The sequence below is a fragment of the Nematolebias whitei genome, chromosome 10, assembly GCF_014905685.2.
Source record: "Nematolebias whitei isolate Nwh7 chromosome 10, NemWhi1, whole genome shotgun sequence".
Lineage (NCBI taxonomy): Eukaryota > Metazoa > Chordata > Actinopteri > Cyprinodontiformes > Rivulidae > Nematolebias > Nematolebias whitei.
In genome coordinates, this window is record NC_056507.1 from 18,898,677 (window position 1) to 18,919,836 (window position 21,160).

The 21,160-nt window shown below is 39.4% G+C and overlaps 1 protein-coding gene across 1 annotated transcript in view; it reads right to left on the bottom strand.

Moving 5' to 3' along the window:
- The window catches only part of abcc8 (ATP-binding cassette, sub-family C (CFTR/MRP), member 8), an 83,476-nt gene that overhangs the window by 7,349 nt on the left and 54,967 nt on the right, over positions 1-21,160 (bottom strand). Inside the window, exons 18-31 of the mRNA XM_037683183.1 lie at positions 18,070-18,102; positions 16,996-17,040; positions 16,557-16,655; positions 13,976-14,060; positions 13,591-13,671; positions 12,037-12,174; positions 11,662-11,787; positions 11,378-11,474; positions 10,010-10,257; positions 5,009-5,175; positions 3,346-3,573; positions 3,034-3,126; positions 1,323-1,425; positions 891-1,004 (exon numbers count right to left, since the gene is read on the bottom strand). Coding sequence (XP_037539111.1) covers positions 891-1,004; positions 1,323-1,425; positions 3,034-3,126; positions 3,346-3,573; positions 5,009-5,175; positions 10,010-10,257; positions 11,378-11,474; positions 11,662-11,787; positions 12,037-12,174; positions 13,591-13,671; positions 13,976-14,060; positions 16,557-16,655; positions 16,996-17,040; positions 18,070-18,102 — 1,657 coding nt within the window. The remainder of the gene's footprint in view (positions 1-890; positions 1,005-1,322; positions 1,426-3,033; positions 3,127-3,345; positions 3,574-5,008; positions 5,176-10,009; positions 10,258-11,377; positions 11,475-11,661; positions 11,788-12,036; positions 12,175-13,590; positions 13,672-13,975; positions 14,061-16,556; positions 16,656-16,995; positions 17,041-18,069; positions 18,103-21,160) is intronic.

The following is a 21,160-nucleotide window of genomic DNA, read 5'->3' on the forward strand; positions in this document are numbered from 1 at the left end:
CAAAAGATATTTCAGTCTGTATATATATATATATATATGTATGTATATATATATTTTTTACCTAATCAGTCAGTATGATTTGTTTTTTAAAACACCTCAAGCTTATTTTTTTCTCTCTCTCTTTAGCTTTTATTTTATTTTCATTTTCGCAGTGTGAGTGTGAAATATCTTTGGATGTTTCTGTGGTCAAGCAGGATTTATTGAACTTTTTAAAAAGTTTTCCGTTTTTGAACAACTTGACCTCAGCCAATTATATAAACTGTGATTTCCACCTCATATTCTAAACGGTAGAAGACGCTCCCAACATCTTCCTGCTTCAAGTGTTTATTATTAATTAAGTGCTGCTGCATGACCACTGAATGTTAGGACAAGGTCGGAGGAGTCGAAGTGTTTATAAAGCTTTAAAATTAGCATCACCTTGACTTTTTTTAAAACATAAATGTGCTTTCAAGGTGTCCTAACTTTTACACACTACCCTTTTCCCCTCCATTGTTTCCTCTGAAAAAAAAAACCCCACCAACAATTATTCATGTTTATAAAAGATCACTTCAACTTGAATCTATGCAACGTTTTGCTCTAAAGGACATTTTGAATAAGAGTTTATGATTCTGTACATCTGGAGACTCTGTTTGTTTGAGTTGCTGCATTAAAAAAGCACAATCTACATTTAATTTGACCCTCCTGCTGTCCTTGGGTCAAAATCACCCCGAGACCCTTGTATTTAAACTCAGGCCACATGTATTTGTCGTGATTATAAAATGATTCTTGTGCTTTAACATTCAAAAAAATTATTTCCTTTAAAGAATCAAAACCAGAATTACCAAGAGAACAAACAGCATCAAACAGAGCAACGTTGCACGATAAACTGTGGTGATAAATATCAGATTTACCATGAGGGCGTAGGTGAGTCCCAGTCCCACCAGACCGGGGGACAGCTGGTTGTACAGAGAGTTGGTGATGGAGGCCACAGCTGCCACCAGCACCACACAGGCTCCGATGTACTCCTGCAGAAACACACGGACACTTGTTAGAGTCAGGAACCCCCTGAAACAGATTCATAATTACAGATCATTCTGGAGACAGGACAGAGAGAAGGACACGCGTTGTTGGGCCTTCTGTTGGAAAGTATCTAAGGGAGGAGGGAGCGATTCGTACACCATGTCAGGAAGACGACACTTTCTGTAAGTTAATCAGATCATCAGTGTTTCAGTGACCCAACAGGGGGAGCAGTTACTCAGCAATATCCCAGTGAGCTGAGCCAGAGGCTGAGTGGAGCAGAACTGATCAGAATTTAAAGATCCAAGCAGCAGATGGGTCATTACCATGCGGACCTCCAGCCAACGGTTGGCGGCGGTGAGGAAGAGCGAGGCGATGTTGTTGGCGTCGGTGAACTGCAGCAACCTCTGTCTGAACCGGGGCTCATACCTGCCAAACGAGAGGATTTGTTTCATTTCAAAACGTCACAAACGCTTAAAACTTTCTGTTCGCACTGATTCACCGTCACGATTTAAAACGAGAAAAGTCATCATGAAGCAGAAACTCTCAGGCTGAGTTTGATTCCAATTTTCAATGGATTACAAGGATCGTTTAAATTATTTGAACTGGGGTTCTGTGGAGAGGTTTTGAACAGTTATTATCTTACCTGTTGCACATAGCACTTCGTTAGTTTTCAAGTTTTTTAATTGTTCATGTTTATTTACAATCTCATTACTTCTACCTGCTCTGTGCTTTTTTTTAGCCATTCATATCTCTAAAAGGTTCAGCTCATTCCAGACATAACGGCTAGAAATTCTGGGTTTTGTAACTTTTATACATTTTTAAATATTGAACTTTAACTCCAAATATTTCTCAATCCACATACACTAAGATCTCTTAAATCCTTACAAAATAATTGTTCTCTTTAAAATGTGCCTCAGCAGACTTGTCTGCCCAGGCTTTAATTTTCAGCTGCCATTTAGCTACTTTTATTATTGTTTTAACTAGGCTTATGCTACTTTTGGCTAATATTGCATTATACGTTTTGCTATGAAAGCTAGTCTTTTGCTAGTTTTAAAATCTAGTTAGCCTTTTGCTACTTTGATCTATCTTGCTGATTTTAGCTTTTAGCTAGCCTTTTGCTAATTTCAAGTAGCCTTTTACTACTTTTAGGTAGTCTTTTACTTGAAGTAGCCTTTTTGCTAATTTTAGGTAGCATTTTGTTAATTTTAGGTAGCCTCTTGCTAATTTCATGTAACCTTTAGACTACTACTTTTAGATAGCCGTTTGCTAATTTCAGGTAGCCTTTTGTAATTTTTACATTTTAGATATTCTGTTAATTTTGGTTTTCAGCATGTCTTATTACTTTTCCACATACTTGTACTTTTATTACTTTTTATTTTAGTTATTCGTTACTTTTAGCTTCTGTATAACCTTTTTCAACTTTTCGTTTCTAGCTAACATTTTGCAACATTTAGCTGCTACTTTTAGCTTTTAGCTAGTGTTTTGCTACTTTTGCTTTAAGCTAGTGCTCTGCTTTTTTTAAACTCAGTTTCTTTAATTTCAACAGTCGATCAGCATTCACAGCATTTTTCACAGTGAATGATGCATCTTCAGCAAACCTTTCCATTCCGGTGAGTTCTGTGGAAGACTCATATACATGAATTTATTTGGACATTTGTGAGCAAAATAGCAGCAGCAGCATCTAGCTGTGGAATTTCCAGGTCAGCTACTTTCAAACCAGATTAATTGTGTAAGGAAAATTGACAGATGTGTAAATGTTTATAAAACAGGATTTTCTTGCACCATTTTAAAATTGATTGAAGATGTACAACAGCAATCCACTCTGGGCTTGGCTCTGCTCTGAATGTGTCATTGTCATTAAATCTGTTTACAACAGGTATTTGATTTAAATCTGATCTAATTTTCAACCAAACAGTAAAGATTGTTCTTGCAAATTCAAGCTCAATCTGAAAAATTATTTCATAAAACCATATATATAAATTCGCCCATTAGAAGGTTGTTTATGAGAACAGCTGCGAGGGCAGAAATTATGACCTGAGGGCTCGTATGGTGATGAGACCTTCCACCGTCTCAGAGAAGTGGGAGAGCAGAGGGAGCTGAGTGCTGTCCTCCAGCTGCTGCAGGTCCCTGCGCAGCAAACAGAGGACACAAATCATCAGCTAAAGAAAGTCCAGTAAGCCTGAGATGTACATCAGAAAGATAAACACCTTATTTACAGCGTCCCATCAGTAATATACAATCTGAAGTGTTGAGTTCAACCAAAATAAGCATGAACATCTAATTAGAGTTCAAATCAGTTGGAAAAGAAAAAAAAAGATATTTGTTCCTCCATCCCAACCGACTCACCTGGAAGCCATCCTGAAGTATTTCTGTATGAAGTAGCAGGCGACAGCGAGCGGCAGGAGGGCAATGAGGAACACGGGCGTCACGTAGGAGATGACACCCAGGGCGCACAGACACAGCAGGGTGGAGCGGGAGAGGCACTCCAGGGTGGTGGGGATGTGCTGGTCGATCGTGTTCGTGTCCGTGGAAAACCTGTTGAGGATGCTGCCGAGGGGAGTCGTCTCAAACAGCCTGAGGGGACCAAGGTGAAACAAACAGTTCACTTCATTGATTTCAGAGAAAATGAAGACAAAAACAAACAAAATGGCACCACAAATAAAGATAGTGTGGTCGTTTATTTCATTTAACGGATATAATGCATTAATATGTATAGCTGTATAATTAAAGTCACAGATATGACTATAACTCCGTCAAGTTCACAGATATTGAGCTAAAACTGGGGCGGTAGCTGAGAGTCATCCACAATATTTACCCCAAGTGCTACTCACCGCACAAAATGTTTGCTTTAAAATGTTAGCATTGACTGTTAAAGTCAGTCTGTTAACAAAATATCTCATGACCCACCAGAGAGATTTTATTTAACTTTTCAGGAACTAATCGTTGAATCTTGTACCACTACTGGTGATTAACTTTTAGAGTCAGTCAAATGCAAGATGGCTGCCTTAGCCAACTGACTTTAGAAAACACAAGCATGCCAACAATTCAGCCAACTACAATTGAATTCAAAATCTTACTTCTAACCTACAAAGCCCTCAACAACCTAGCTCCATTTTATATTACAGTTCTTATTGTTCCATATTTTTCTAACAGAGCACTTTGCTCTCAGACTGCCAGTTTACTTGTGGTTCCTAGAGTTTCCAAGAGCAGAATGGGAGGAAGATCTTTCAGTTATCAGGCTCCTCACATTTGGACCCAACTTTTAAGTTTCTTCCTGTTAAAAGGGAGTTTTTCCTTTCCACTGTTGCCTTTGTGCTTGCTCAGGATGGAAGACTGTGAAGAAGTAACGATTCAGCACAATCTGCTATAGAGAACTTTTACTGATGTGGCTTTTTTATGTATGTGAATGTTTCTGTTCAGTGGCCTGAGATAACTTCTGTTGTGACTTGGCGCTAGATAAATAAACTGACTTGGATTGAATCAACCTCACAGATATTGAGCTAAAATGTGATCTGGTATAGCTGAGAGTCATTCACAACACAAACACGTATGAATTTTAGGCCGTTTATTGCAGCTAATTATTTCCTAAATACTTCAGTTGCATCTAACAAATCATTTTATGGACGTGTGATTAATTATCAAATGTAAATACTGAAACAAATGATCTATTTAAGACTGTTGAAGATGATAAACGCAGTAAACTCTCTGGATTTAGTTCTGTCAGCTCACTGTTGAACCTTAAAGATTTATGAGAGAATAAGACTTTACAGCCAGTCTTTTTAGTTGAGATCTCTTATGTAAACTCCAGCTGTTTATTCCTGTGTGGTTTTATGATGCTGTACTCATCTGTGTGTTCAGGGTAAGTACTGACTGTTTGGTTTTGTGTGAGGGAAGCAGATTGGGCTCAGAGTAATGAGGCTCAAAGACGGCGCTTTCGCCTCCGCCTCTTTATATGAACGATCTGTCAGGCAGGTCTCCCACTTCCTGTTTTCACCTGATAAAACCTTACCTCATGGGGGCCAGTATGATCTTGTTGAGCAGGTTGTGGTGAAGTTCTTTAGCCACTTTCAGGCCCGTCCATTCCACGGTCACAGAGGTGGCGAGGCACAGGACGATGCCCAGGCAGCACAGGATGCTGAACACGGACAGATACCACGAGTGGCTGAAGCCACAGTCCTGCAGCACAGACAGACAGATATCACTGCTGCAGCTGTTTGCGGAGGTGCCACTTTCTTTGCTTGTACTGTAATTATAAGCATAATTAAACATTGAGGCGGGTGAAAAAAAAATAGCAGCCGAATGCTGTAAAAGCCTGTGAAGCTCTTAAAGCTGAGTTGGCACCTGGTGAACAAACACAATAAAACAAAATGATGGAAATGTTCTGCTGTGGCTCAGTTTGTGTAAAATATAGGTCTGCTTCAAGCTTTCCGTCTTGTTAGTGTTTTGTGTCGTGTTCTGTAATGTTATAAAACCATGCAGCAAATTGATAAATAATTCACTCGTTCCATTTGTGACTTCAGGCAGAGCTAAGTTCTATTTGGCTTTTAGCTTTAAAAAAAAAAATCGATCCACATAAGCTGTTGAATTAGCGAGTAAAGTTTTATGGGATAACATTTAATTTACCCGTGAAGATTAATGATAGCGCTTTTAAATAACTCTCAACATGGGTCAATAATTTCAAACAAGGATCCTTTTGTTACATTGTATTGCATTATATTTTATTACTAAACGAGAATGAAAGAAGTGAAATTCAAGACTAAGCTTTTTGAAAGACAACTATACAAGATGCTTCAAAAGACAACAATTCAAGCATTTCTAATTATAATGCAACATCACCCTTGATCTGTAAATTAAATCCAACGATTGCAAGAATTTGGCTGAGACAGAAACTTCCAAGTTTAAATAAAACATTTACGGTACTTCATGCATTTCATCCATCATTTATCATCCCCGGATCCACCTAATAATCCAAAAGTCCAGGTGTGCTGACTGTCATGAAATCTAACAAGGTGGAGTCAGGTCATTTGGACGTATTCTTCTTTGTTGAAACGTTTTATCTAAAAGACTTCTTCAGTTTGAGGAGCTGCAACCAACTCGTATAAGCACCTTCTCATAGTGGATCAACCAGTTTACTGCCATTAAGTTGTTCACGTGCAAAAGGAGGAACATCAGCCTAAAGATATTTCCTGAAAACATGAAACTCCATACATCTATCCAGTTTGTGTGTAATTATGGTGAACACACAGTTTTAAATCGTCTGCTGACGTTTATACCAAGAGTTTGTCCGGTGGCCAAACAGGACCTCTGAGTGTCCGTGTGAGGATTAGTCTGCAGCCCAGTGCAGATTAGATAAACTTGGCAGAGACTCAGAAGCTCATCCAAACAAGAAGTGCTCAGCGTTCAAGCGACAGTTTATGCCCTTATATCTATAGTGTGACTGCAGGGGTGTGTGCGGTTTTTTCAGTGCCTTTTAGACTGCAGCCTTCATGCCCAGCTGACTCTGCTGTCTTCACATGAGACCGCGTGAAATGTGACCTGGCATTTCAGTTTATGGAACAAACTCAAAGATAATAATAACCTGCCAACAGCTGGTGGGAACACTGAATGTAGACTATAATCTTTGTAACTTTACAATATTTATGCTGAAACAAAGTGAATGTGTGATTTTATGCCTTTTTGCCTGCATGTGTGTGTAAAACGATGAAAAGCTTATAGTTCAAGGGAATATAAATCGGGTTACATCGTGCCATACGTTGCCATGTTGTTCACTATGATTTATAGTTTCAGAGTTTATTTCTATTTTCAGCAGTTTAGATTACTTCAACTGTACAATTAGACACATTTAGCAACTGCACCTTTGCATTTTGTGTTACCTGCAGCACACTTTTATTCTCTGTCTTCATTTTATGGCACGGACTCTTCTATAAATGTGTGCCTGCTGCTCAGATATGCAGATAAATCCGAGCTGCCAATGCTGCTGCTGCTTCGGGGTGTGTTGGTGAATGATCCATCCGGAGTTCATGTTTCAAACGGTGATTCGTGGGAGAATTAGTGAGAAGACTTCAGGAAAAAGGGACTTGTGATGATTTCCCTAAAAGGAAATTCTACCATCAACACACCCAATGAAAAATTATAAGGAACAGAGGTGTTTTATTTTGAGTCTAATATCAAATAGTGGTGACATAATCCCATAAGAAATGGTGTTTTTGTTTTAGGGGTTGACTCATTAACCTCCTGACAACTTTTAATACAGAGATTAATGTATGTCTATATGTAGAGGTGACGTTGACTGAGAGGTGTGAAAGTCTTCAGAGCTCATGGGAGGTGAGCTGCATGATAAGAACATTTGAACATTCACACAATGAGCAAAAGTTGTATTTTGGAATTTGATTGGAAATTTAAAAAGACCTAAACAGCATACCTATTGTTTGTAATTCACAATGAAACATAAAAATATATTTTATCAAAAGTGCTGGCAGTAGGACGTCAAGGTCCATAAATCTGTGCATAGGAGTCCTTCAAGGATGTGTCCTCAGTCCTCTACTGTTTATTCTGATGACATGGTTGCATGGCCAAATTCTGCACATTAAGCTGCCTCATGATAAAACAGTGAGACTCATCAGCAATGATGATGAAAATCTTACTAAGCTGAACTGTTGAGTAGTTTGTGAACTGGTGTCAGCACAACAGCATGTTTCTGAATGTTAAAGTCTTATTATTATTATTAAATTGTTCTGGTTTTACTTATGAGTTTGTACATTTTCCTAACGTGAGAAAGACACAATTTCATTCATTTAATTGTTTGATATGGATAAATGACAACAGACCCACTGAATAGTTTTGTTTTGATTGCAGATTTATGCCCAGTATGCTTGTTGGCAGAAAGCAGACATGAAATAGCAAAAGTATAAATTATGCAGGTGCAGAACAAAATGCTTACAAATAAATAAAAGCATACATTATATCATGTTTTGACTGCATTGCTTTGTGATAAAGTAAATATTTGAAGTGATATATTGCTAAATAAATTTTGGGAACACTATGTCAGCAATGGACAAATATTTACTGTCCAAACATTTACAAACTATATTTACACAGAAGAGTCGTTAAAAGCACACAAATCGTCAGTTACAAAAATAAAAATTAATCCAAGCATGTGAAGGAGGTACTATATTTTGTGAGTTAAATCACTCGGTTGTGAAAACTTGGGGGATTCCAGCACAGGATGTCTGAGCCTCGTTAACTGTGAGTGAGCCTGCATGAGGAGGGATCTGTCATTAGTGCCCTTTGCAGCTGTAATACTGGGTGACAGTAGATTTATCTGTAGAAAGTAGTTTTTACTGATGAAGATGCTGATTCTGACGCTCTCGAAACGCTCCTGTACAGGTGAGGTGGGAGGCGGGTGCAAGTTCGATTGACACATATACCAACTGATGCAGAGTAGAGCTAACTCCTCAAGTTAACACTTAAATCAAACAGACATAACAAATGTAACTAGATACATGGAAATTGCATTTTCTTTGAAAATGCAGTGTGAATGCTTATTGCTGAAGAGCTTGTTGAAAACTGCTGAAATTAGCTAAAAAGACTTGCTGAAGTTTAGATGAAAAGGAAGAACAAGCCTAAGGCATGAACACACGTTTGCTGAATTAGGTTTAAATAAGCAGAAATGAGCATAAAATTAGGAAATTAAACAAAAAAGGTGAAATTAGCAACAAAAAAACTGAAAAGTAGCTGAAAAGCCAGAAAGACAGAAAGAAGCTTAAACTACCAGAAGGAAGCAGAAAGAGCTTAAATGAGCTTAAAAACACGTGGAATTAGCTGAAAAAGCTTTAAAAAAGTATTAAATAGTTAAATAGTAGCTGAAATAACAGAAATTAGTCAAAATTAGCTGAAAGGCGTATAACAAGTTAAAATAACAAAATAAATAAATAAATTTAAAAAAATTAATTTGGCAGAAAGTAGCAGAAGTTACCACAAAAATCTTGATTTATCTGAAAGCTAAAATGAGTCAAAAAGCTAGCTGAAAAGGTAGAACAAGCTCATACTAATAGAAGAAAGCAGAAGGAAATAAAGTTTGCCCAATTAGGCTGAAAATAAGCAGAAAAAAGCATAAAAAATAGAAATTCTATGAAAAAAATCTGAAATTAGCAACAACGACAACAAAAAAACAGATAAAAAGTAGCTAAAAAGCTGAAAAAATCTTATATTACCAGAAGGAAGTAGAAAGAGCACAGTTGTACCCAATTAGGCATAAAGATGCAGAAATGAGTGCAAAAAAATGCGGAATTAGCTGAAAAGGCTATAATTAGCATATTAATAGCTAAATAGTAGCTGAAGTAGCAGAAAAGGCTGAAACTTGCAGAAATAAGCTGAAAGGATCATAACAAGCTGAAATTAGCAGGAAGAAGTTAAAAGTATAAAAATGTTGCGGTTAACAGAAATAATCTGAAAGGAGCACAAAACAGCTGAAAGTAGCTGAAAAACAGTTTAAATTTGCACAAGGAAGCTGAAAGAAGCTGAACCAGAACAAAATGTGAAAGGAGCAGTAAAAGTTCCTGAAAGAGCTGAAAGTTTTGATTTATGATTTGTTGATATAGCACAAAAATGTGGAATGAGAAAGATGCCAAAAAGCATACGGGAAAAAAAAGGATCACAATAGTGTGAATGATTCATAAACATTCACACAAATATTTCTGCAACTAAATGCAGGCTACATGTGCAGTAATATGTCTATGTGCTGAATTGTTCTCTGCCAACTTAGTTTTTTCTTCTTTTTCTTTAAGAAAACAGAAAAAAAAAATCACCTGAGTTGTCACAAACCTGTGCACGTGTGCAGCAGCTTGCCTGTATTTAGGCAGTTTTCATTCTTTTGCTAAATTATCCATACATACTGTCTACTTCAACACAGCATTGAAGTCTTTTGCCAACCAGTGATGCAGCACAGCGTGCACTGCTGTGGGTATTTGAAAACCACTCGACCTGGGTTGACAACAGTTCAGCTGCTTACCTGTACGATGGTACAGTTGTGAGCATGGGCTTCTATCTTGGCAGCGATGACGTGCGACGTCCAGTGTGCCAGCCAGTAGTCGATAGCGACCATGAGGGAGTGTTTGAGGAGCTGTGAGAGGAGGAGCAGGCTGAGCAGGAGGACGCCGGCGGAGGACAGGTAGGTACCACAGGAACGCCAGGGGATGGTGGCTCGCTGACGCATCACCTGAGACAGGTTGTCCTCATCGTCACTATCCACAGACTCCTCTGGGATCAACACACAGATGAGGTAAAACAGAGATGAGGAGTTACACCTCCTGCTTTTGTGACTGACAAACTGCTACAACTAGAAGAGAAACCAAGACAGGGACCAAAACAAATGGAGAAAAGCCCAAAGTGAAAGCAAGCTACAAACTACAGAATCTCTAATAGACACTCTAAGCAGATGCTCATTTTAGTGAGGAGTTCATGGGAATGATCTCCCACCTCCTCTCCACCCTTTATGCACCGTCAATATCATACACCACATCATGCAGCAAGCTCTGGAGCGTGAGTCTGCATGTGGGCGTCTAAAGAGGCTCAGACATGCTGGGGGCAGAGAGGAAGCAGAAAACTATAGCAGGAAAAGCAAAGGGACTCTAAAGACTAAAGAACTACTACAACTCAAGGAGCAACAACCATCTACAGACATGCTCAAATTAGTTATGCTTTCAGAAGCAGCAGTAAAATAAACGAGGGGAGGGGAACAAAAGACCACATACAGTAAATGATGAGGTGTTTAAACAATGAAAAGAACTGGCACAACTGCTATTTGCTAGAAGCATCACAACTCCACAAACATATAGTTCTGGCTTTGATTGATTCATTTGTTTTCCCAAACCATGCTTTCTGGCCACACCTGCTCGATCGAACACAAGGGCAAAACTTGCTGCTGGAGCCATCGCACAAGTCCACCCCGGGGTGCCACCAGCACGCAGAAACAATACAGAGCACAGATAAAAAGTACAGCTAATGCACCTCAGCACTTTCAACAGCAGAGGCACAGCCAAAAGGTCAGATCCAGTGTTAAACCACAGCAGGAGGCTGTGAGCACGGTGACATATCTGATAACTGAGGAAAAAACAAAGAAATGACACCCCAAAAATGGTTGCATTCACTGACAAAAAGGAGCTAAACATGGGATCTGATGCTACTGCATACGTGAAATGGGACTTAAAGATTAAATTAAGCTTAATAAGCTTGAACATTAATGTAACAGATGCTTCTTTTCAGCAAACACAGCAGGTGAGGGGAAAAGACAGCCTGCATGTAACACCCAGGCTGAAATCAGAGACGCTGCTGCAGTCATGCATATATTTAGTCCAGCTGGTCTCCTGTCTCCTCTCACCTTCGTCGTCATCTTCTGTCTTCACCGCATCTCTGGAGTACATAGCCCTTCGAAGGTTTTTCCTCTCCATGTCCGTCATACTGGCTGCCACCGTCTCCTGAAAGAAGAATTTAAAAAAGATCACAGTCTCTTTTAAAAAAAAAAAATTATAATCAGTCCAATAAACTTGTTGGTTTGTCTCCGCAAAACTGAATCCAGTATTCTTCAAATGACTGAGAGGTCAGCTCTCATTAGATGTTGGCTCCGAGTCATTTTAATGTTTAAACTCTGCGATCAATAATCACCGTCTCAAACTTGCGGTCCTGTCGGTGCATCAGGGTTTTCCAGTGCTCAAAGAGTTGGGCTTCAGAGTTCTGGATGTCCTTCAGAGTCCCTTCAGTCTGGATCGTGCCATCTTTCATGGCAATAATCTGATAACGATCACACACACACACACACACACACACACAAGCAAAGAGAATAAATGTAGTTGAGACAGATTGTCAAGCTTTATGTGCTTCTCAGAGATTTTCAAGATAAACAGTCTTATACACAAACATGATTTATTGGGATTAATTAATTAGCTACACAAGTTGATCTATTGTTCTGTTAAAGATGCCATCACACACACACACACACACACACACACACACACACACACACACACACAATGGTTTTACCCAGTCTGCATGTGGTAGATACTGTAGTTTGTGAGTGACCAACACGACCGTCCTTTTTTCTTCTCTCAGCATCTTCAGGATGCCGTCCTGCATCAGATGATCACTCAGGTGGATGTCTAAGGCAGAAAATGGGTCGTCCTAAAAATATATACACTCAGATTTAAAAGTGCAAGAACACAAACATTTCATGCATCAATACACAAATCTGTCATGCAGAAATGTTTGAGCAAAACATTTCTGCACATTTCTCTAGAGCACGGGTGTCCAAAGTGTGGCTCGAGGGCCATTTGTGGCCCTTGGAGTGATTTTGTGCGGCCCACGACTTCAGATTAAGAATGGTATAATTTTGTCCAGCAGGCTTACAGGTCAAAGCAGACTTTCTGCAAATTAGTTGGTAATCCTTTTTATATAATATTTAGGTTTAACAGCAAAATGGATGTAAAATAATCTTCTCAAAATGAGCAATATTAAGCAAAATACAAACCTTTGGCTATAATCTTTTTATTTTCACTTCATGCTACAAAGCATCAAAAACCTTTACTGATTTCTGCCAGAAAGGAGACTTTTGGATAATGATTCATAAAACTTGTCTAAATATTGCAGTTGATAAATAATCAAGAGGGAAATAGGACATTTTTAATGGATATAATGTGGTATCATCTACATACGAGTTGATCAACTTTATCAAATGTTCTATGAATCTTTTGTAGTGACTGACACCTGCATGGTTTTTCAGAACTTCGATCAACCTTTTGGGCCGCCCTAGGTCCAAAAGATTGATCGACCCCAAAGGACACTTACTCAGATTACACTTTTGTTGCCGAGAACAGATTAATATGAACTTTCCAAACACAAGAAAACAACAATAGACCCAACAAATCAAATAAATCAAATCCTTTTTAATAAAACAATATAAGCTTAGTGTTTATGAGGCTTTTAATGTTTTGGATCCACAACAATTTAAACTCTTTCTCCACCAAAATGAGTAAACTTTTGTCCTTTCTACAAATTATTGTTCACATTGAGAGTTAAATTCACACTTTTTGGCCCACGAGTCCTTTCATCTGGAGAGTTTTGGCCCACATGAAAACATTTGGACACCCCGATGTAGAGAACGTTCCCATCAGGACATGTCTAAAGTAAAGATGGTCACTCTTGCCTCAAATGGAATGTACTGACCCATTAAAAACAACCAGATTGTCCCACTTTGTTAAAAATTAAAAGTGTTTTTTTTTTAACTAATACACATTTTGTCTGTAACTAAAAGTCATGACAGACATTTCATATAACAACAGAACAAAAACAAGCTAAACATAAAGTGAATCTCTATTTGAAACCATTTCCTAACTATAATTACTGAGAGGCAGATTTAAAACCCATCAGGATCTGACATCTCAAAGCCTTCAGCTTTGAGATTAGGAAGCATGCAGCTATTTTTGGCATGCAGGACAGTTTCAAAATAGATTCACATCTGAGTCTCTGGTTCAAACATGCCGCCTAAAACACCCAAATGACTTCCTTGATGAAATCTGATCAGTTTGACGTCGGACTCACCAGAAACACCACGTGGGTCTGCTGGTACAGAGCTCTGGCCACACTGATTCGTTGTTTCTGCCCCCCTGATAAGATGATTCCCTGCATGAGAAGATGACAAAACGTGTAAAGGAACTACATTTGGGGAAACTATGTATGTGTGGCCCCCTGAGAAACAAAGGTGACAATGAGGTCATTGCCTTCATTAGTTGTGCATGAAAAAAATCCAACAAGGCAGAGCTTTGACTAAACAAGGTGAGCCCCCTGCTCACAGAAACATTATATCCTCTCCGCTGCTCAGCAATGACAAATGAGGCTGAAATGTGGCACGTCAGGATGGGAGCAACAGGCAGACACGACGAAGAAGGAGGAATCTAAATACTACGAATGGTGATGTAGTACTGACCCGCTCCCCGATCTCTGTCTGGTCCCCCTGAGGAAGGATGTCGATGTCAGGTTGAAGGGAGCAGGCCTCGATGACTGCCTTATATCTGCCAGACACAAAGACAGAATACAAATGAGGACAGAGATCAGCTGACAATAACAAAAGCTCTGCTCGTTGTTCCCTTGATGACCGGTAATCAGGACGGCGCAGTCATTTCAATGATTTTACAAATCATCTGCTGTTATTCATGCACAAAACAAGCCATAAAATCCTGAGAGGAGAGCAAAGCTGAAGTGGTAGCATGTGAAAATAATCAGCCGCTGTTAGAGATTTTACAGAATAATGTTGATTATCTCCTTTCTACATCAGACAGGAAGGATGCAGAAAAACACACAAGGACAAATGTCCACATTCTTAGTTATTTGTTTGTGCAATTTGAATTTAAAAAGCTATTTCGACACCATACATTTAGAGCAAACTGCATATGCTTTCAAATTACTTTGAGTATTGTTGCAAAAAGCTCTGCAGCTGCTGGAGCTTTGGGGTCGTGACCCAGAAAACCAAAATGCTTACAAACCCTAGGAAGTCTGAATCTTTAGAGCATTTAAAAAATCACTGCGCATGATCGTAAGTTCACAGCTTTGTCTCTGATTTCGGAAGCAGAAACATCTGTTGCAGAACTTGGAGGAAAGTCTGTTCTAAATCCGCCACAGGAAGTTGTAAGTTTGAAACCAAGTTCCAAAATGTGTCTGTGCTGTTGCAGTGATGATCCACCGAGTATGAAGGAATTGTTGATGGTTTTTGCAAATATTTGCAAATGCAGGAAAAAGTGTAAAGTAAATGCTCCAGAGCATCTTTGGAAACATCTGTGTATGTTTCTGATCAACAGAAGGCAGATAAACACGTAGAAAGGGCTGCTGCAGAGTCCAGACCACGCTCTGGATTCAACCAGTTAAACCAAACAAGATGGAGCAGCCAGAGAGACTTTGTTTAACAGAACACATCCACGGCAACAAAGCACACGGACCCATTAGGATTTTACAAACAACAAAAGAGCGAACGGAAAACAGTCCATTAGACCTGCGGAGAACCTTTCTGTTTCCACAAAAGCAAAACACGAGCGAATTGTTGTGAGCACAAAAAGCACGAGCAAGTGCTTTGGTGTTTCATATTAATATTGTTTTGTGCAGGTGAGCAAACAGCTGAGCACAGTGTGTGTTAAAGGAACAGAATTAATATGGAAAATTAAATGTGTTTTTGAAGCTGATCAGTTGTGGCAGCAAGGACAACAGCAGCTACATTATTAGCTTGGCAGCAAAAAGGTTATGATAAACACCTATAGTTAATTGATCTATACGTCTTGGAAGGAAGGGAAGTCTGAGATTATCATCACTGTATGTTCCCATACAATAGTGACATTAGTTCTCTGCATTTAACCATCACACGTGAAATACACCCAGGTGGAGCAGTGGGCAGCTATGTAAGCACCCGGGGAGCAGTTTGGGGTTGGGTGTCTTGCTCAGAGACACCAGGACATGTGGCTGGGAGTCGAACCTCAACTTTCTGGTCCCCAAGTTGGCTGCCATACCTCTACCCCATCTCAGCCCCCACAAATGAAGAAGATGCTTCTTAGATAATCTGTGTTTCTGTTTGGAATCAGTCAGACCTCCATTGCACGGGTACAACTGGGTCAAAATGCTGCAGCCTGATTTTTAACTGGTACAGGCAACAGAGAGCACATTACTCCAGTTCTGGCCTCCCTGCACTGGCTCCCTGTTCACTTTTGAATTCATTTAAAATCCTTCTGTATGTTTTTAAATCTCTGAACAGTTCTTCCCCCTCCTATCTCGCGGATCTGCTGCAGCCATATGTCCCACAGCTCTCTGAGGTCAGCAGACAAGATGCTTCTATTGGTTCCAGGAACTCCTTTTAAGCTCAGAGATGACAGGGCCTTCTCTGTTGCAGGTCCAAGACTGTGGAATGAGTTACCACCGCATGTCAGGCAGACTCCCTCTCTCACTGTTTTTAAGCCTCTCTTAAAAACTCACTTTTATTCTCTGGCTTTTGACAGTGTGATTTGTTCTTAACCTGTCTGTATTCTACAGTATTAGCCATTTAGTTATCTTTTTCCATTCAGATCTATGTATTTTTTATTGTGTGCTTTGCTTGTTTGTTTCTGGTGTGCAGCACTTTGGTTGGCCTTGTTGCTGTTTGAAGTGCTTTATAAATAAAGTGGTGTGGTATAGTATGGTATACCTCAGCACGTCATTTTTAAAGTGATGATTGTTGCTGCAGGTGTCAACAAAAAAGTTGCAAAACAAAGAAAGAGCAGGAGGATAAAATTGCCTCATAATTCACCGAGATCTTTCAAACAATAGGCTCTGGTTTTAAACTGAGTTTTGTTTCTAATGACCTGCAGTGCTCTAAATTAGAGTCACATTCTTATTTTAAACAAACTCAGGTTGTAGAAGTGGAATTAACTACTTGTGAATCTTTGATTTCCTGTGATTTTTTTAAACATTTTGTTTATGATTAAGTCAACATTTAAACAATGACATGTGTACAAATGTAGCCTTAGTGTGAAGCAGCTCTGAGGTCTTGCCTTGATTTGATCATGGGCATCTCGAAGGTGATGTTCTCCACCACAGAGGCGTTCAGCAGCCAGGGCTTCTGGGATGCGTAGGCCACGGGACCTCTCCTCCTGTCAGAGATGTGCAACACATGCAGAGCTGTCAGACAAACAGGATAATATGTTACTGCCTAACGAGTCTTTCTGCTTCACACATGGGTTAAGGAGTTGTCTAATCTCTGGACCGCAGGGACTCCTCACCGTCAGAACCTGACATCTCCAGTCCTCAGACAACTGGTTCAAGGATAATTAGAGGCTGTGATGTGTTTGGGAGGTCAGTGTAGCCAGGGGTCAGGAGTATATGAGTAGTGGGAATGGCTGCTGGATTTCTAGATAAACTTCAGCACTGATTTTCATCTCTTCTACTAAGGGTGATGCGTCTCCATGGAGACGAGCGGTCAGGTGAGCTCACCTGACATCTCTGTCACCTGCTACATCTCTGTCCGTGGGACTGGGACTGCAGAAAAAAAAAAAAAAAAACACATTAGAGACAATTAAAACATTAGATGGGCTGGAGATGATTGACTTCCCCGTATTTCTATAATGATTAACAAAAAAACAAACACACCGAGCGATGTTCCCCTGCATCAGCAGCCCAAACACAAACTGGACAGCTGCAGCTCTCCATTAATACACATACCATTAACAGTCATCTTATCCTGTCTAAAAATAACAGCCACGTATCAACCCCCCCGTGTTTGTCTGTAAATATGGAAATGAGAATCAACGTGCTTGGATCTCTGAGGATGTGAGAGTTGTACGTCAGCAGCAGGTCTGAGGTTCACGTGATGTTTGTTTCTCTTTGATTGTGCCCCGCTCTTCCTGTTTATTTCTCCTGGGCGCTCAGGAAAACATCAAGTCGTCACAAAACAGATATTTTTTTATTTTATTCTCGCTGGAGCGTGCATTTCCTAGTGTTGTCTGCTCACAGAGCTAAAGGTTAATCAAAACCTGCTGCTCTTCTGCAAACAGTCAGTTCTTGAGGTAGCGCATCATCTGTACCTTTAAGCTCCTTTCTGATAAACCTTTAAACCTCAGTCCACAGCGGACCTTCACTACTTTACTCTGAATTTATAAAAATAGGCTGAGAAGGGAAATGTTTCTCTTTAAGTGACAGTAGACGTGGTTCTTAGCTTTATATGCACAAGCTGTCTGGTTTAGCCATATTAAAGGGGTTATTTTTATCATTTTAAGATGTTTTGGTCCAGTAGGAGAGAGAGCCGAGGTATCAGCAGTGAGTAAAGCTCACAAACGTAACAGCAAGGTCTTAATGTGACTGTGCAGAACAACAGTGACTGACATGTTGAGTTACAAAAGTTTTATGTATAAAAGTCAAGCAGCGCTCCTTTCATCAGCACCAGTACACTGCAGCGTACAGAGCAGCTTCAGTAATCCAGGCTTGCCTCAGTTTCTATTGTTCTTTCATGAGCTCTAAAAATACACGACCGTGGCGATTCACGTGCTTACTTTTGGCTGCGGAGCTTACCTTTCATCTCGCTCAGATTCAAGGTCCGGCAGGCTGTAAAAATACATAAATAAATAAATAAATCTGTTTGCTTAATGCGTTTTAATAATGTGATACTCTGTAGTCTCATGCTTTCATCACAGTTTGGATAAAAGTGCAGTAAAATCTCCCAGACGTGTAAATGTTTATGTAACTCAGCACTAACTCTGTTCTTGACTAATTTATGGTGTGCACATCCACGAGTGGTGCTGCACGTGCTCAGTAGGAGCTGAGGTGTATTTTTAGGTTGACACCTCCTTCGTTCTGAGAAGGTGACTTCAGTCACATCAGAGTACGTCCAGAGGGTGGAGGCTGGTTTATTCACCCCGCTTCACTGCAGCAGAGGATATCCAACACCGCGGAGCGCAGACGTTCAGGGAGGGAAGAGGTGGCTGACATTTCAGAAGCTCTGACATCTTGTACTTGAACATGTAAACACAGCTGTTATGGTCCGAGTCAGAAGGAAGGGATGGAAACAGGGTCAACAAGAACAGTCGGGATGTTTCTGCTCCAAGCAGGAATTTAGTTTGTTTGTTTTCCTCAAAATGTCAACATTTACTTTAATAAATCAGTTTCTTTAAGATAAATTTGACATGAATTGATGCAGATAAGCTTTTTGGGCCCTCATGAAAAATGAAGCAGGTATGAGAATGTTTACAGAAACTGATAAAGCAACAATATATTCCATGAACAATCAAAAAGTATCTTATTTTTGTGAGTTATTTACATCATGATATTCTGATAGATTAAAAAAACTGAGATAAAGACTAATAATTGATGACACAGTGCCGATTGTTGGAAAGTGTTAATGAGGCATAACAGTTATTTACAAGTGGATATGAAAAAAAATGGTTTATAATATTTATTTTGCTACTAATAACTAATGTTTTGAATAAACTTGAGAAAAAAAACAGAAACAAATCAACAATTCTGAGCTTGTTTTTTTGTTTTTTAATTCTCAGCCATGTTAGACTGTCATTTTTATTTTAATTTGTAGCTTTGATGTTATTTTAAACTCACCTAAAAAGGTCAGATTTGAAGGTCAGTGTGAAAACTGTTTGCCTGCAAAGAGGGCAGTGATATGTGCGAAGATTGTTTTTAAAAATGATTATGCTCTTTGCTGTCAATGTTTGTAATTTATTTCTGTGTTGAATGTCAAACATGTCTATAATGTGAGGATAAGTGAGCTGAAAGGAGCAGCTGAAGCCCTGCTGGGAGGATTAATGGGCTGTAGGACTCATCGTCGGCCTGGAGGGGTCTCAGAGGAACTGCACGCCGACAAGAGTCAGACATGAACACAATGGGGGACCTTGTTCAAGCTCAGTTTCATACAGCAAACTGAATAATGGGTGATCGATAAAAGAAATAAAAATTATGTCTAGTTATTATGTTCATGTGGGAAACAATTTGCTTCATAAAGGCAGATTAAAAACCCTGAGCCCACTAATCACACTGTGAAAAATTTGGTGATGACTGGATGGGAAAAAAGGTACAGTAGTCCCTCGCTACTTCCCAGTTCGTTTTTCACAGACTCGCCCTATCGCAGTTTTGTTTAAGTACTGTACAGTACTGTACACGTACATAACATTTTCAACAAAAAAAAAAGCCATTTTGTAGTTTTCTTTCATTAAGCCTTCACTGTTTTGCCAGTCTAAAGAACTACGTGACCCAGAAGCCATCAATTCACTTTCCAGAAGTCAACTGCTTTCAACTGCTGCTTGCTGCAAATGGAGGGAACGTTTTGCAGCAAAGTCAGAAGTTCTGTAAGGATAATCTCACAGGACCGGCAGGAAAGTCACAAATAATCCTGAAGCTGAACTCATCCTTCAAGTTGCATCTTCACTGCTGAGCAGCTGCATCATGCTGTGTCAGGACTTTTTTCATCTATCGGGTCGGACAGGAACCGAGCTGCTCCTGTACTGCAGAGCCTGGTAAGTAAAATTTACTAGCTATATATACTTATATGCAGCTTGTTGTTAAAATGAGTAGGTTTAAGAGTTGAGAGGACTGATTTGTGGGCTTCATTGCCACAGGATGCAGGAAAGTATTACAGCAAGCTGAGGTAAAGTTGGTCATCAGCCAACAATTTAATCCCCACAAAACTTAAAACTAAACTGTGTTTGGACAAATTTAAATGCCTTGAGTGTTAATCTACATGTCTACAACAGAAAAATACCCTAAAATATAAAGAAAACCTCTGTATTAACAAGTACATGTTATTGTGTAATATAAAGTACTGAGAATATTCAGAAAATCAGTATGTAAAACAATTTATTCACCATTTAAGAGAAAAAATCAAACCTTAAAAGGAGCAAAGAGGTGTTTTTGTATATGCCTTTGGAATACTAAATAGAAAATGTAAATACTAATGGAATATAAGCATATAATAGAAACATTTATTCGGAAATTCTCCTCCCATTACCGGCCATGAACTGAGCAATTTTCTAAATTTAAAAACCACTTCAGCAAATAACATCATCAAACCTCATCACCTCAGAGCACTTCAAGGAGATTGAAGTCTGACGGGAACGTCTGATTGTTCTTCATCCTGCGCCCATCAGAACTACGTGTTAATCATGTTTGCTCCCAACTGAACCGCAGAACGAGATTCTTTATTTATTCAATCAAAGGACCAAATGTCATGTATGAGAAAAGCTTCTCACTTTTAATCAGCAGTCAGAAACTAACATTGAAAGCCGAGGTGCTGTCTGCAGTTTGAAAGTCCTCTTTAAGGCTTGAAGTGGTGATGGAGAGTAATGCAGCTCACTCAGAGGGTGAACTGGCTTTTCTTTATGTGAACCAGAGTCAGAATCAGCTTTAACGTCTAAACCTAAAAAAGTTAAATCTGGTCCTCTGGACATTCAAAAAAAACAAAACAAAGCAAATCAACAAAAAAATGTAGAAACGTTTCGTCTCTCATCCGAGAGACTTCCTCAGTCTGAGGAGCTGTATTCAGCTCAGTCTCTTAAATAGCACCGTCTCAGAGTGGATCAACCAGTTTTGCTGCTGACAACCAAAACCAGCAACAAAACTGGTTGATCCACTCTGAGACGGTGCTATTTAAGAGACTGAG